Source organism: Rhododendron vialii, chromosome 5a, assembly GCF_030253575.1.
Source record: "Rhododendron vialii isolate Sample 1 chromosome 5a, ASM3025357v1".
Taxonomy (NCBI): Eukaryota; Viridiplantae; Streptophyta; class Magnoliopsida; order Ericales; family Ericaceae; genus Rhododendron; species Rhododendron vialii.
The window spans coordinates 1,891,759-1,903,866 of record NC_080561.1 but is presented as its reverse complement, the minus strand read 5'-3'; the positions used below and the strand labels follow the sequence as shown (position 1 = coordinate 1,903,866).

General features: G+C 40.7%; 1 protein-coding gene across 1 annotated transcript; it reads right to left on the bottom strand.

Annotated features, from left to right (window-relative positions):
• Positions 1 to 4,364: 4,364 nt before the first annotated feature.
• Positions 4,365 to 11,749, bottom strand: LOC131325415 (protein ALP1-like). The gene is made up of 2 exons (XM_058357668.1): positions 9,971 to 11,749; positions 4,365 to 4,744 (listed from the first exon to the last, which is right to left on the bottom strand). Exon 1 carries the CDS (start codon positions 11,608 to 11,610, stop codon positions 10,018 to 10,020), a length of 1,593 nt encoding a protein of 530 aa, XP_058213651.1. The 5' UTR covers positions 11,611 to 11,749; the 3' UTR covers positions 4,365 to 4,744; positions 9,971 to 10,017.
• Positions 11,750 to 12,108: the final 359 nt, after the last annotated feature.

The window sequence follows — 12,108 nt, the reverse complement described above, 5'->3', positions numbered from 1 at the left end:
GGAAGAAAATGGTCTTGCATCAGCCTCGCCTCTGCTTGGCATCAAACTAACATTGCTACAGTCCCTCGTGGAAGAAGAGGAGGAACTGTTCACAGGTTAAACATTAATTAATGTTTTCAATTCAAACTTTGTTCAAACCTTCACCGACGGCTTGGGCTTGGTCTACACACCTTTGACTCCGGCAACGGACCTTCTTTGATCGACTTGTCAGAATTTGTGGTTGGATCTTGCGGTCGACGCTGGCAACAGGCCATCTTTGATCCACTGGTCGGAATTTGTGGGTGAGGTCAGTGTTGGTACAGTTTGGGTTTTGTAAAAACTTTTGTTTGCTGGTTTTTACAAAGAGTAAAGTGAGAGAGAGTGTGTGCGCGGTGGGATAGCTGCTGTTTTTTTAATACTCCGTTGCTTTTTCTTTTTTTTAATAAAGAAATTAATATTTTTAATGGGATAGTTTTAATACAGAGAGTTTGATGCAGTAGGAATTTTAAAAATGAGTAGTTAAAATAATAAAGAAGCTTTTTCCTCTCTAATTTGGTCCAAAATTTGGTAAGACTGGTGCGGATGCTCTTAGATACAGGAAGTTCGGTTCGGAAAAATAAATCTGGGTCAATCCTCTTGAATTAGAGGTAATATATTATGAGAGAGTGACCTGCTTTATAAAATAAAAATAAGTACTTGCTGTAAAAAATAAAAACTTTAACGACGGGCTCTGAGTTGAGATTTTGGGAGAGACGCCTTAGGTCTATGAGCTGGTTCTGAGAAAGGGTTTGGGAGTTTCCTTGGGGGTGGAGAGAGGATTTTAGTTAGAGAAAGAGGGAGGGAAAGGTATGTGAGGGAAAAAATATATGTGTTTCGAGGAAATTAGGGGGAGGAAGAGAAGGTTCAATGGAGAGAGAGAGAGAGAGAGAAGTAAGACGACAGATTGAAGGAAGGATCAAGTCCTGTATAACAAGCACACACATTGACCCTTTTGTTTGTAGGTGTATTAAAGATACACCAATATATACAAGTATCACTATAGAAGTGATTATATCCCGCAATTCCTCAAAATAATAAAGAAAAAGGGGAAAACAATTCCCCACAATCATTTTCTAAATGAAACAAAAGATTAAAATTGAGGTGAACATCAAAATTATGGCACAATGGACAAGATGCATTTCCGCATCTAAATCAACCGTCAGCATCTATTTTTTGAGAGTGAGTTTACCATTCGGCCTCCCAACCCCTCCTATGGATGTCGATGAAGATGAAGACTGTATGTTGATACACTTACTGAACTCCTCTTTGTCTTCGTGGAATGCCTTGGTAATAACATCTTGGAGTTCCATGTATTGTCGCTTATTCAGTTGACGCTCTTTTTGAGTTTCGTTCTGTATGTATGCCAGTTCTGACCGGTCATCGTCATCCATCATCTTGTTGAGCACTTCTGAACAACGAGGAAAGAAGCGTTTCCCCAGTTCCACTGCTCATATTAAACACAAACTAAGGCGCTTTAATTCCCCAAATGTTAGGATGACAAATCACAATGGGATTACAACTTTGTTTTGTTCGGATAGCCAAAAAAGCACTATACCATATGAAATTTGATTTTGTTTTCTCAATCAAAAAAAAAAATATTGTGGACAGTCATGAAATTCTGACAAACATGCTATTTCAAAACAAAATCTAAAACAAATTCTGACAAACATGCTAGGCACAATATGTGTCTCATACAATCGCAAATTGAGCAGGTTTTCCAGGGACGCTAAAAGTTTCCACCCAATTGCTCCGAACACCACATATTGGGTATCTGAGATCAACATATCTTGTTCTTGTTTGGTACAATTGGGCTGCCAGTGCCAGTAACTTTTCCCGTATTTGTCCGATAGCATCCATAAAGTCAAATTATTGGAGAAACATTCTCTAGATTCTACTCCACATCTCATAATATTTGTTTAATCTGCAAAACGAAAACGGAAAAATAATATATTTTTTGTAAGAAAATTTTAATTTTTTTTAACAATTCACTAAATATCGATGAGTTCTTTTAATTTATGAAAAAAGTTTGAATTTTTTTTTGAAAAAAGTGCATTATTTTTGAGTTGTCGTTTTACGGATCTGACAAACATTCTGGGACGGAGGTAGTAACATACAACTGCACATTTGGACATCAAACTCTACAACTGAGCACTATTTTGGCCTGTTTTGATTTGGAGAAAACAAATGGGGTCCACCTTGTAAGGTGTTGTCCCCTGGCTCAATGGCTAAACAAACAAGGGGTGTGGGATTGGATTATGTTTGGGACTACTGGGGCAAACAGTCCTCCCATGTGGAAGACTATTGTATCTCGTAACCTTTATATGATTCGTAATTTTTTAGCAATATGATTCGTAACATTTTCTCTATAATTCATAACATTTTGAATGGTGCATATGATACACAATCAAATAAGGGATGTGTATTGTAATTTTCCACAGAATCTAATTCTAATACACAATATGTGTATATGTTCATGAATGGCGAAAAACATAATTGTGAAGTATCCAAGCTCCACAAGAACCTCGTTACTGTGATCCCTCCCATAATTATTGTAGGTACCAATGGGTACTGACGGTCACGTGGGGTCCACTACGAATTCTGCACTTAAAATTCTAGCTGTTCAATTAATTTTAAAAAGAAACCGAGTGGACATTGTAGAAAATTAGCTCAATCCGATATATGTATGTGTTAAATCCAATCTTTACATTTTTCATCTAATCTTCCCTTTTCTTTTCTTTTTTCAAAAATCAAAAGATTAGATTGAGCTAATTTTTTTCTACACCCACTATGTTTTTCCTTTTTTTAAATATTAAACAGTTCAGATTTTTTGTACGGGATCGTTGGTACCCATTGGTATGCATATTCAAATTTTGCTATCAGCAGAGACATTCATTCTCTCTCTCTCTCTCTCTCTCTCTCTCTCTCTCCGCCCAAACCCAAATCGTTCAACCCAAAATTATTTCCCCCAAATCGTCTCTCTCTCTCTCTCAAAACCCAAATTGTTCAATCCAAAATTAGTTCCCCTAAATCGTTATCGGTGAACAAAATCAAAAGTGAAAATAGTAAAATCTTGAATTGGAGTCCCCTCAATTTATAAACTTAAAGAGGTCCAAGAAAGGAAAATCACTCACCACTGCCACTGCTATAGCCGACCCCATCACCACCTCTGGCGACCAACTCCACCGAAGCTCCTCCGAAGCATGGTCAAATTGCGAAAATCGAATCGCCCACCTCCGAAGCCACATTGCCAAGGTCTCTCTTGATTTTCTCCATTTCTCTAACATGGAGAAAACTAAAAAAGCTCTAAATCAAAGAACATAATACAAATCAAGAAGGAGGGAAAGTCCTAAAATTAGAACACTATCAACCCTCAATTCCTAATTCATAATATACATTAGCTAAAGTGGAAAAGAGTTCGTAGAAGACACAAGTAGCAATAGTTTTAGTAACACTTGAAATAGGGATTAGGGCTCATACAAAAACTGTGTGCGAGAAAAAGAGAGAGAGAGAGGCCGCAATGCTTGATCGAGAGAGATTGATTGATCAAGAGAGGGAGAAAGACGGACCTTGGTCGAAGTTCGAGCTCGTCGTCGGTGTCGGTGCAGTGGTGGTGGTCGTCAGAGGGCAGAGGCCTAGGAGTGGTTGCCGGAGTGGAGAAGACAGTGGTGGTGGTTGGCGGTGGTGGGATGGTGGCTAGGTTGGTACAACCTGGAGGGTTTTCTGCTGCGTTTGTTTGATTTTTGAGTTTTCAAAAAAAAAATTTGGCTGGGTTAATCAGTGGGTCCCCTAGAGTTGCCACGTCAACATGTTGTAGGTGTAGCATTACTGTTCGTCCAAAAACCGAAACAACCTCAGTTTGAAATTTCCGTAAGAGTACTGAATCTCCAACTCATTTGTCCGAACCCAAAATAACTCAAATAAATAGGTCACAAATGAAACCCGTCGGAACTTTTTAGCATGGAACATCCATCGACCTTTTTTTCCGGTAACTCTGTTTGGTAGCCATATCCATTGGCCTTCATTTGGCTACAAATTGGTTTCAACAATTAGCATCCAACAACACAATCACAGTCTTCAAAACTTCGTAATTCAAAAGAAATTTAAGTTTGTACAAAAAATACACACCTTACACAAAGTAAATTTTAATGACCGAGATACAAAAGGAAAATCACATCACTAAAGTTGTGTTTGGATCGTGGACTTGTTTGAGATTTACAAACGGATAAAGGAACCAAATGGTACATATTTCTGCTTCTTCAGTCTATCAGGACTGTTACTTTTACTTTACAAGTTCACTTCTATACACAAATAACTCTACAAATTGATAATCCAAATTGGAGCTCGACTAGATAAGAAAGAATATGCATCAATCCAATAGAGGGAAAAACAATTTGTATCAATTCACAATACATGAAAAACAATCCGCAAAGGTACAATGACTATCATATAACAAGACCTCAACAAATCATTGAAGAGAATCAATTTTACAAAAAATGTTGGGGACTTGTGGAGTTACACGACAAACAACGCAGAAACAAAAATTTACGTGATACCCACTCCATTGAGAAAACATGAATATAAGTTATATTTGGAGAAGTTACAAGCACTCAACTCAAAGAAAATAAACTTACTGGACCAAATTATGTTGACTGGAAAAGAAACTTGAATATTGTGTTAACTGCTGAGGGCCACAAATATGTGCTTACTACGGCGTGCCCTCCTATACCTGAAGAAAATGCCACAGAACAGGAAGCAAAGCCTTATAAAGATTGGGTTAAGGCTGATGAGATGGCGCGGTGTTATATTTTGGCTTCTATGTCGAATATATTGCAACATCAGCATCAAGCTATGGAAACTGCTTCTGATATGATGCTGAACCTCAAAGAAATGTTTGGGGATCAGAATCCGGCAGCAAGACTAGTTGCTATGAAAGAATTGGTGAGCATCACCCATGTTGAAGGGACCCCGGTTAGGGATCATGTTCTAAAGATGATAGCTCTTCTTAATGAACTAGAGATCCTTGGAGCTGAAATTGATGGGGAAACCCAGATCGATTTCGTTCTCAACTCACTGCAGTCTGAGAGTTTTAAGCAGTTTCGCCTGACTTATTCTATGAACAAAATGCATTTATCTTTGGCGGAACTTCTTAAGGAACTCCAAGCAGCTGAGGGTCTTTTGGTTGCGAAGAAACCACCATCAGTGCTAGTGGCTGAGAAGGCTTCTACTTCTAAGCCGAAAGGCAAGAAGAAGCAGAATAAGTCTCAGAAAAAGGTTGTGGAGGCAGTTTATGCGCCTCAAGGTGGAGTGAAAAAGCCTACGGGCAACTGTTTTCACTGCAAGCAGAAAGGACACTGGAAGAAGGAATGTCCGGTTTTTCTCAATAAAGTGAACAAACAAGTTAAATCTTTTTCACTAGTTGTTGAATCATGTTTAGCGGTGTTATCTACCAGTACCTGGTGTGTAGATACGGGAGCCACTAATCATGTTTGCAATTCATTGCAGGGGTTCCAGAAAACCAGAAGACTCAGTGATGAAGAGATTTATCTACATATGGGAAATGCTACGAGAGTGGCAGCAGTTGCAGTAGGAAATATTTTTTTTAATTTTAGTAGTAATAGGAGTTTAATTTTGAGAGATTGTCTTTATGTTCCTACTATTAGAAGAAACTTGGTTTCAGTTTCTAAGTTAATAAAGGATGGATATTTGGTTTATTTTAGTGACTCTGTGGTTATTAAGTTAAATAAACGTTTTATCTGTTCTGGTTCATTGGTGGATGATCTCTACATTATAAATCCTATATTTCCTACAGTGCAACTGCATGAATTGAATAACACTAATAATTTACCATGCAAGAGAAAAGAGCCTTCGAAATTGAACCAAACGTATCTTTGGCACTTACATCTTGGTCATATTAATCTGAATAAGATTTCTAGACTGGTTAAAGATGGACCTTTAGGTTCATTAGAAGTTAAGGAACTTCCAGTCTGTGAATCATGTTTGGAAGGTAAGATGACCAAAAGGCCTTTTTCAGCAAAAGGATATAGAGCCAAAGAGCCGTTAGAATTGGTTCACTCTGATTTGTGTGGGCCTATGAATATCCAAGCTAGAGGTGATTTTGAGTACTTTGTCACTTTTATTGACGATTACTCAAGGTATGGATGCATTTATTTGATGCACCGTAAGTCCGAATGCTTTGAGAAATTCAGGGAGTATAGGGCGGAAACGGAAAAGCGTTTGGGTAAATGTCTCAAGACTACGATCTGATCGTGGTGGTGAATACGTCTTGGGAGAGTTTAGGGACTACTTGTCAGCTGAAGGGATTACATCCCAATTGTCAGCTCCAGGTATGCCACAACAAAATGGTGTAGCAGAGAGAAGGAATAGGACTCTTATGGATATGGTAAGATCAATGATGAGTTATTCAGATTTACCAATTTCGTTTTGGGGACATGCACTAGAAACAGCAGCGTATATTCTTAACTTGGTACCATCTAAGTCAGTACCATCTACACCCACAGAACTATGGATTGGGCGCAAACCTAGTCTCCAGCATGTTCGGGTTTGGGGTAGTCCAGCACATGTGCTGAATGGGAACGCAGATAAGTTGGAATCGAGAACAGAAGTTTGCTTTGTTTGTGGGGTACCCTAGAGGAACGAGAGGTGGACTGTTTTATAGTCCTGCGAATAAGAAGGTCATTGTTAGCACTAATGCCCGGTTCTTAGAAGAGGACTATGTGATAGACCACAAACCCAGAAGTAAAATTATTCTAGAAGAATTGAGAGGAGAGAGACCGGCAGAAACTTCTTTACCACCAATAGTGCAGGAGGAAATGCCACAAGAGATATTTGTAGAGGCACCTATTGACACATTGGTACCTCGTCGTAGTGGGAGGGTTACTGTTCCACCCAGTCGGTATACGTTGTTGGGAGAGTTTTTTGAAATGATCCCTGATGATCAACATGCTGAACCCTGTAACTACAATGAGGCACTTCAAGATGAAGATGTGGAACTTTGGCAAAAGGCTATGAAATCAGAGATGGAGTCTATGTACTCTAATCGGGTCTGGGATCTTATAGAACCACCTGAAGGGATTAAACCCATTGGGTGCAAGTGGATCTATAAGAAGAAGAGAGGGGCGGACGGGAAGGTGCATACCTTCAAAGCTAAGCTTGTTGCGAAAGGGTATACTCAGAAAGAAGGGATCGATTATGAGGAAACTTTTTCGCCAGTAGCCATGCTTAAGTCCATTCGGATTCTCTTATCCATTGCGGCTCATCTCGATTACGAGATTTGGCAAATGGATGTAAAGACCGCGTTCCTTAATGAAAATCTGGATGAGTGTATCTATATGGTGCAACCAGATGGATTCATAGCAAAAGGTTAGGAGCACATGTTGTGCAAGCTTAAGAAGTCTATTTATGGGCTTAAGCAGACATCTAGATCTTGGAACATTCGTTTTGATCAAGCAATCAAGTCTTTTGGTTTTGATCAATGTCCGGATGAGTCATGTGTGTACAAGAAGCGCAACGGAAAAGTTGTAATGTTTTTAGTACTATATGTCGATGATATCCTGCTCATCGGAAACGATGTGAGAGTGTTATCTTCAGTGAAAGTGTGGTTATCCGGCCAATTCGAAATGAAGGACTTGGGAGAAGCTGGTCACATCCTAGGGATTAAGCTTATACGAGATCGCAAGAATAGGATGTTGGGCTTATCACAAGCTACTTATATCGATGTCATTCTAGCCCGTTTTAGCATGCAAGATTCCAAGAAAGGGTTCCTCCCTTTTAGACATGGAATCAATCTATCCAAGAATTAGTGTCCTAAAACACCTGAAGAGATGGAGAAAATGAAGGCAGTTCCTTATGCCTCGGCAGTAGGAAGCCTTATGTATGCTATGTTGTGTACTAGACCTAATATTTGCTTTGCCGTTGGCATGGTTAGCAGATTTCAGTCTAATCCAGGGCAAGAACATTGGACTGCAGTGAAACATATACTCAAGTATCTGAAAAGAACTAGAGATCATATGTTGGTGTTCCAGTCAGATAGTCTGGTACCTCATGGGTACACAGACTCAGACTTCATGTCAGATAGGGATTCTAGAAAGTCTACCTCAGGATATGTGTTTACCTTGGGAGGTGGAGCTATAAGTTGGAGGAGTATCAAACAATCTTGCATTGCTGATTCTACCATGGAGGCAGAGTATGTGGCAGCTTCTGAAGCAGCCAAGGAGGCTGTTTGGCTTAGAAACTTTTTGTTGGATCTGGAAGTGGTCCCTTCAGTGCAATCAGCCATTACACTCTATTGTGACAATAGCGGTGCAGTTGCTAATTCGAAGGAGCCAAGGACTCACAAGAAGGGCAAACACATTGAGCGTAAGTATCATCTGATTCGAGAGATCGTACAGAGAGGTGATGTTGCTGTGACCAAGATTGCATCAGCGAATAACCTGGCAGATCCTTTTACGAAGAGCTTACCAGCTAAGACTTTTGACAGTCACGTAGAAGGAATGGGAGTGAGATGCATGGCAGTATGGTTTTGAGTCTTAGTGGGAGTTTGTTAGGAGATTATGTAAAAGTTATGTTTTTATATGATGGATTAATATTTAATTATTAATCAGTTTTATCCATTTTTGATGAGAATCTTTTATGGGCAATATTTGCATGATAATTTTGTATGTTGTGCATGTGTGTCTTTTATTCTACATAGTAGATAATCCAGTGTGTAGAGTACGGCTTACACACAGAAGATTGGATCATCGGTTCTTGTGGAATATAAGTTATGGTTCACAGTCTTAGATGGAATTTGACACACCATCGGTAGGACTGTAGCACAATATTTTAGTAGGTTTTTCTTGACTACAGGGAATGGTGTTAATTCCAACTCATTGTGCTAGTATACTTTGTGTGTATTGAACGGGACCGTATTGAGGTAATTGTCTTTATACTAACTTTATAAGATAATTGGAATCTCATGGTTATTATGAATACTTATGCTCTTAATTCAAAGATAATTATTAGAAGTATATATTTAATGTTGTTGACTTTGATTCATTAAAGAGTGAGATCTTTGTACGGTCAATAGTCTCGGTGAATTGGGTAGCAACATTATGTATATGACAACTATTAATTATTAATGGAATCCACGTCCCGATAGGGATTGATGATACCCCTTGAGTAAGCTTATAAGTTTCGATTATGTCAAACCCTGCAGGTGGATATTTGTATCCGACATATCGAATAAGTTAAGCGGATAATCTCAAGTTAAGATGTTGATTAAGTGGGAGATTGTTAGTAATTTATTTTAATCAATGGGTATCTGTAATCTTAACGTGGGGAGATTAATGAGTATTTAATATCATGGAGCTCGTAATATAATTGAGATAAGGACGGGAGTGCAATTATAATTCTGTAGTGGGGTGAATTATAATTAGTGAAATAAGAAATAGAATCCTGGTGGGATTAAGTTTTCTTATTTACACTGGGAGCCCAGACTTATTACTCCTTAGGTCCCTATCGTAGCCCTATATATACACGTTATGCTCTCTAGGTCAGGATGATGTTTTTCTATTATTCAGTAAATAGAGGCAGGCTTAGAGAGAGCAAATAGATCACGAAAGAGTCCACACTTGGTTCGTGCTCTAGACGTGCAGGAAATACGATAGAAAATCGTAAGGTACGGTCGAGCAGTATTCGTGGTTTATAGCAAGACGTGCTATAACAAGTTCAACCAGCGTTCGTGTCGCAGAGAGTTGAGGTAGAACCCTAATTCCGCTTTATAGGGTTTTACAATTTTTATTGTCTAATCTGTACGCGTCATTACTGGGTCTTGGGGATTCAGTTTCCCAACAGTTATGAGAATGAACACACCATCATGGGAAGGGGTTACAAAAGTTACAGAATTCACACATCAATACGTCTATTGATTATGGTGCTTCCAGATATAACGAACCTGAGATATGCACGATTGCTTCGAAAGATCCTTCGGTAGCTCCAATTTCATTTACCCGACATTCCGTATATTTCCAACAGAACCCACAACCGAACAAGGAGGTCAGAAATCTGATCCCTAGCTCGCAGCGCGTTAAGAGACCTCACAGCATCCTCCGCCACAATCTCATCATCAAAGAGATGGAAACTCGTCTCGCTCGGATCCATTGCCTCATTCCTCATCTCACAAATGTTGTGCAACACACAACAAGCACCCAAAACCACAGGCAAGTGCAGGGGCTTCACCTCGGTCAGCTTCTGCAAGCAACTCCACCTCCCTTTCAACCGCGAAAACGCCTCCTTCACCACCCTCTCGATCTCCCCAACTTTCTCATTCAACACCCTCGTAGTCCGCCACGTGTCCTGCTTCGTGTAAGGCACCAACACCCAATCCATCAAAGGGTACCCGCCGTTCCCCACGATCCAAACATCCTTCAAAAGCCCGCGACTTGCGCGCTGCGAAAGCGCAGACTTCTCCAAAATCTTGTCATCGCTCATAGACCCCGGCCACCCGATGCAAACGTCCGTAAACACACCCTTCGAATCAACAACGCCTTGTACCGTGGTCGAATAAGACGTCTTCCAGTTCCTCTCCGATAGCCTCTTATTGAAATACGCCGGTCCGTTCACCTCCGGCTTAGTAATAGGCACGTGTGTAGTATACATGGATCCACCCACGTTTGGAATTCCGGAAACCAGCTCGAATTCCCTTTTGACCTCCGTCATTTTCCCCTCATCAGGCCATTTCAAAAACTTGCTCATCAAAACACTCCTGATAGCTTCACAAACTTCTAGCACGGCTTTACGGCACGTGGAGATGCCTAGCCCGAATCTGTTGGAGACCAGGCGCAGGGGATCCCCGGTGGACAACCACCAGATGCAGACGGCGACGCGCTGGCGGACCGGTATATCCTTGTTGATGACTGGGTCGAGCTCGCTGCATATGAACTCAAACGTCGACTTGCTCATCTTGAAAGTGCGTCGGGATTCTGATTCTGGAAAATCCGGGTGGCTGCTCTGGTCCCACCACCACAGCTGGGTAGGGTTTGGTCCTACACTACCACTGGTTGCGCTGCCGTCGCCGCTATACCAGTTTGACCCGACGGAACTCGTGTTCGGTAGGGTTTGGACCGATTCACGACGGATCAACCCAACGGAATTCGTCCCCTCTAAAAATCCGATCTCGTTCATTGCTTCGGAGGCTTCGGACGAGTTCAATTGGGAGAGGATGTCTTTGAACGGCGACGCTGCGGAGGCTTCGGTATCGAACGAGTTGAATGGGCAGAGGATGTCTTCGAACGGGTTTGACCCGACGGAAAAGTTGGTGTCGGGCCCATTTGGACTTGGAGGCCAGTCCATCTGATCGCAATCGGGAAAATATCCGACAATTCGGTGGTGATTCTCGTTCATTTCACCGGACGAGAGGGATGTGGAGAGGATCCCTTTGAACGGCGACGTTTCGGAGGGTTCGGTGCCGTTTGTTTTTGGGCGCTTGTTGACGGTGGTGTCGTTGTCGTCGGGGTCTGCAGGGTGTTGGAATAAGGTGAAGAAATTGGGGAAGGAGGTTTCGCGGTTTAGATTTGGAAGAGACGAGACTTTCATTTTTGGGTTGGTTCTGAGACTGGAAGATGGAGTTTCGAATTGGAGCGTGAAACCCCAATATGCCCAAGGAGGAGGAGACTCTGAAGTAGAAGAAATTGAATTTGGAGGAAGAAAAAAGACAGCAACGAGAATGTTTTCCTTGGGGAGGTGTTATAAACAGTTTCTTTACAGAACTAACAAATTTCAATCGTCTATTCGCATAATTAATGGCTGAAATTTATTTTCAATTATAATCGGTCACAATTAACTCTTTTTCAAAAAAATTTCATTAGCATTTTGATTGTTCAAAAATATTTTGAACGGTCACGATCGATTGCATAAACACTTATTTACTGCACGTTAAGAAGATTTTCTTAAAGGTACCACTCCACCACAACCACGTCATGAACGACTATTTTTTTGTTTGGACAACAAATTTAAGAAGTCGAACAAAATATAAACTATTTGAATGAAACTAATAAGGCTCTAGATGGGCTCCGTTTTAGGGCGCACGGCAGA

Excerpts from the sequence above, each read along its gene's own strand:
- LOC131325415 (XM_058357668.1), bottom strand. The coding sequence starts at position 11,610 with ATGAAAGTCTCGTCTCTTCCAAATCTAAACCGCGAAACCTCCTTCCCC.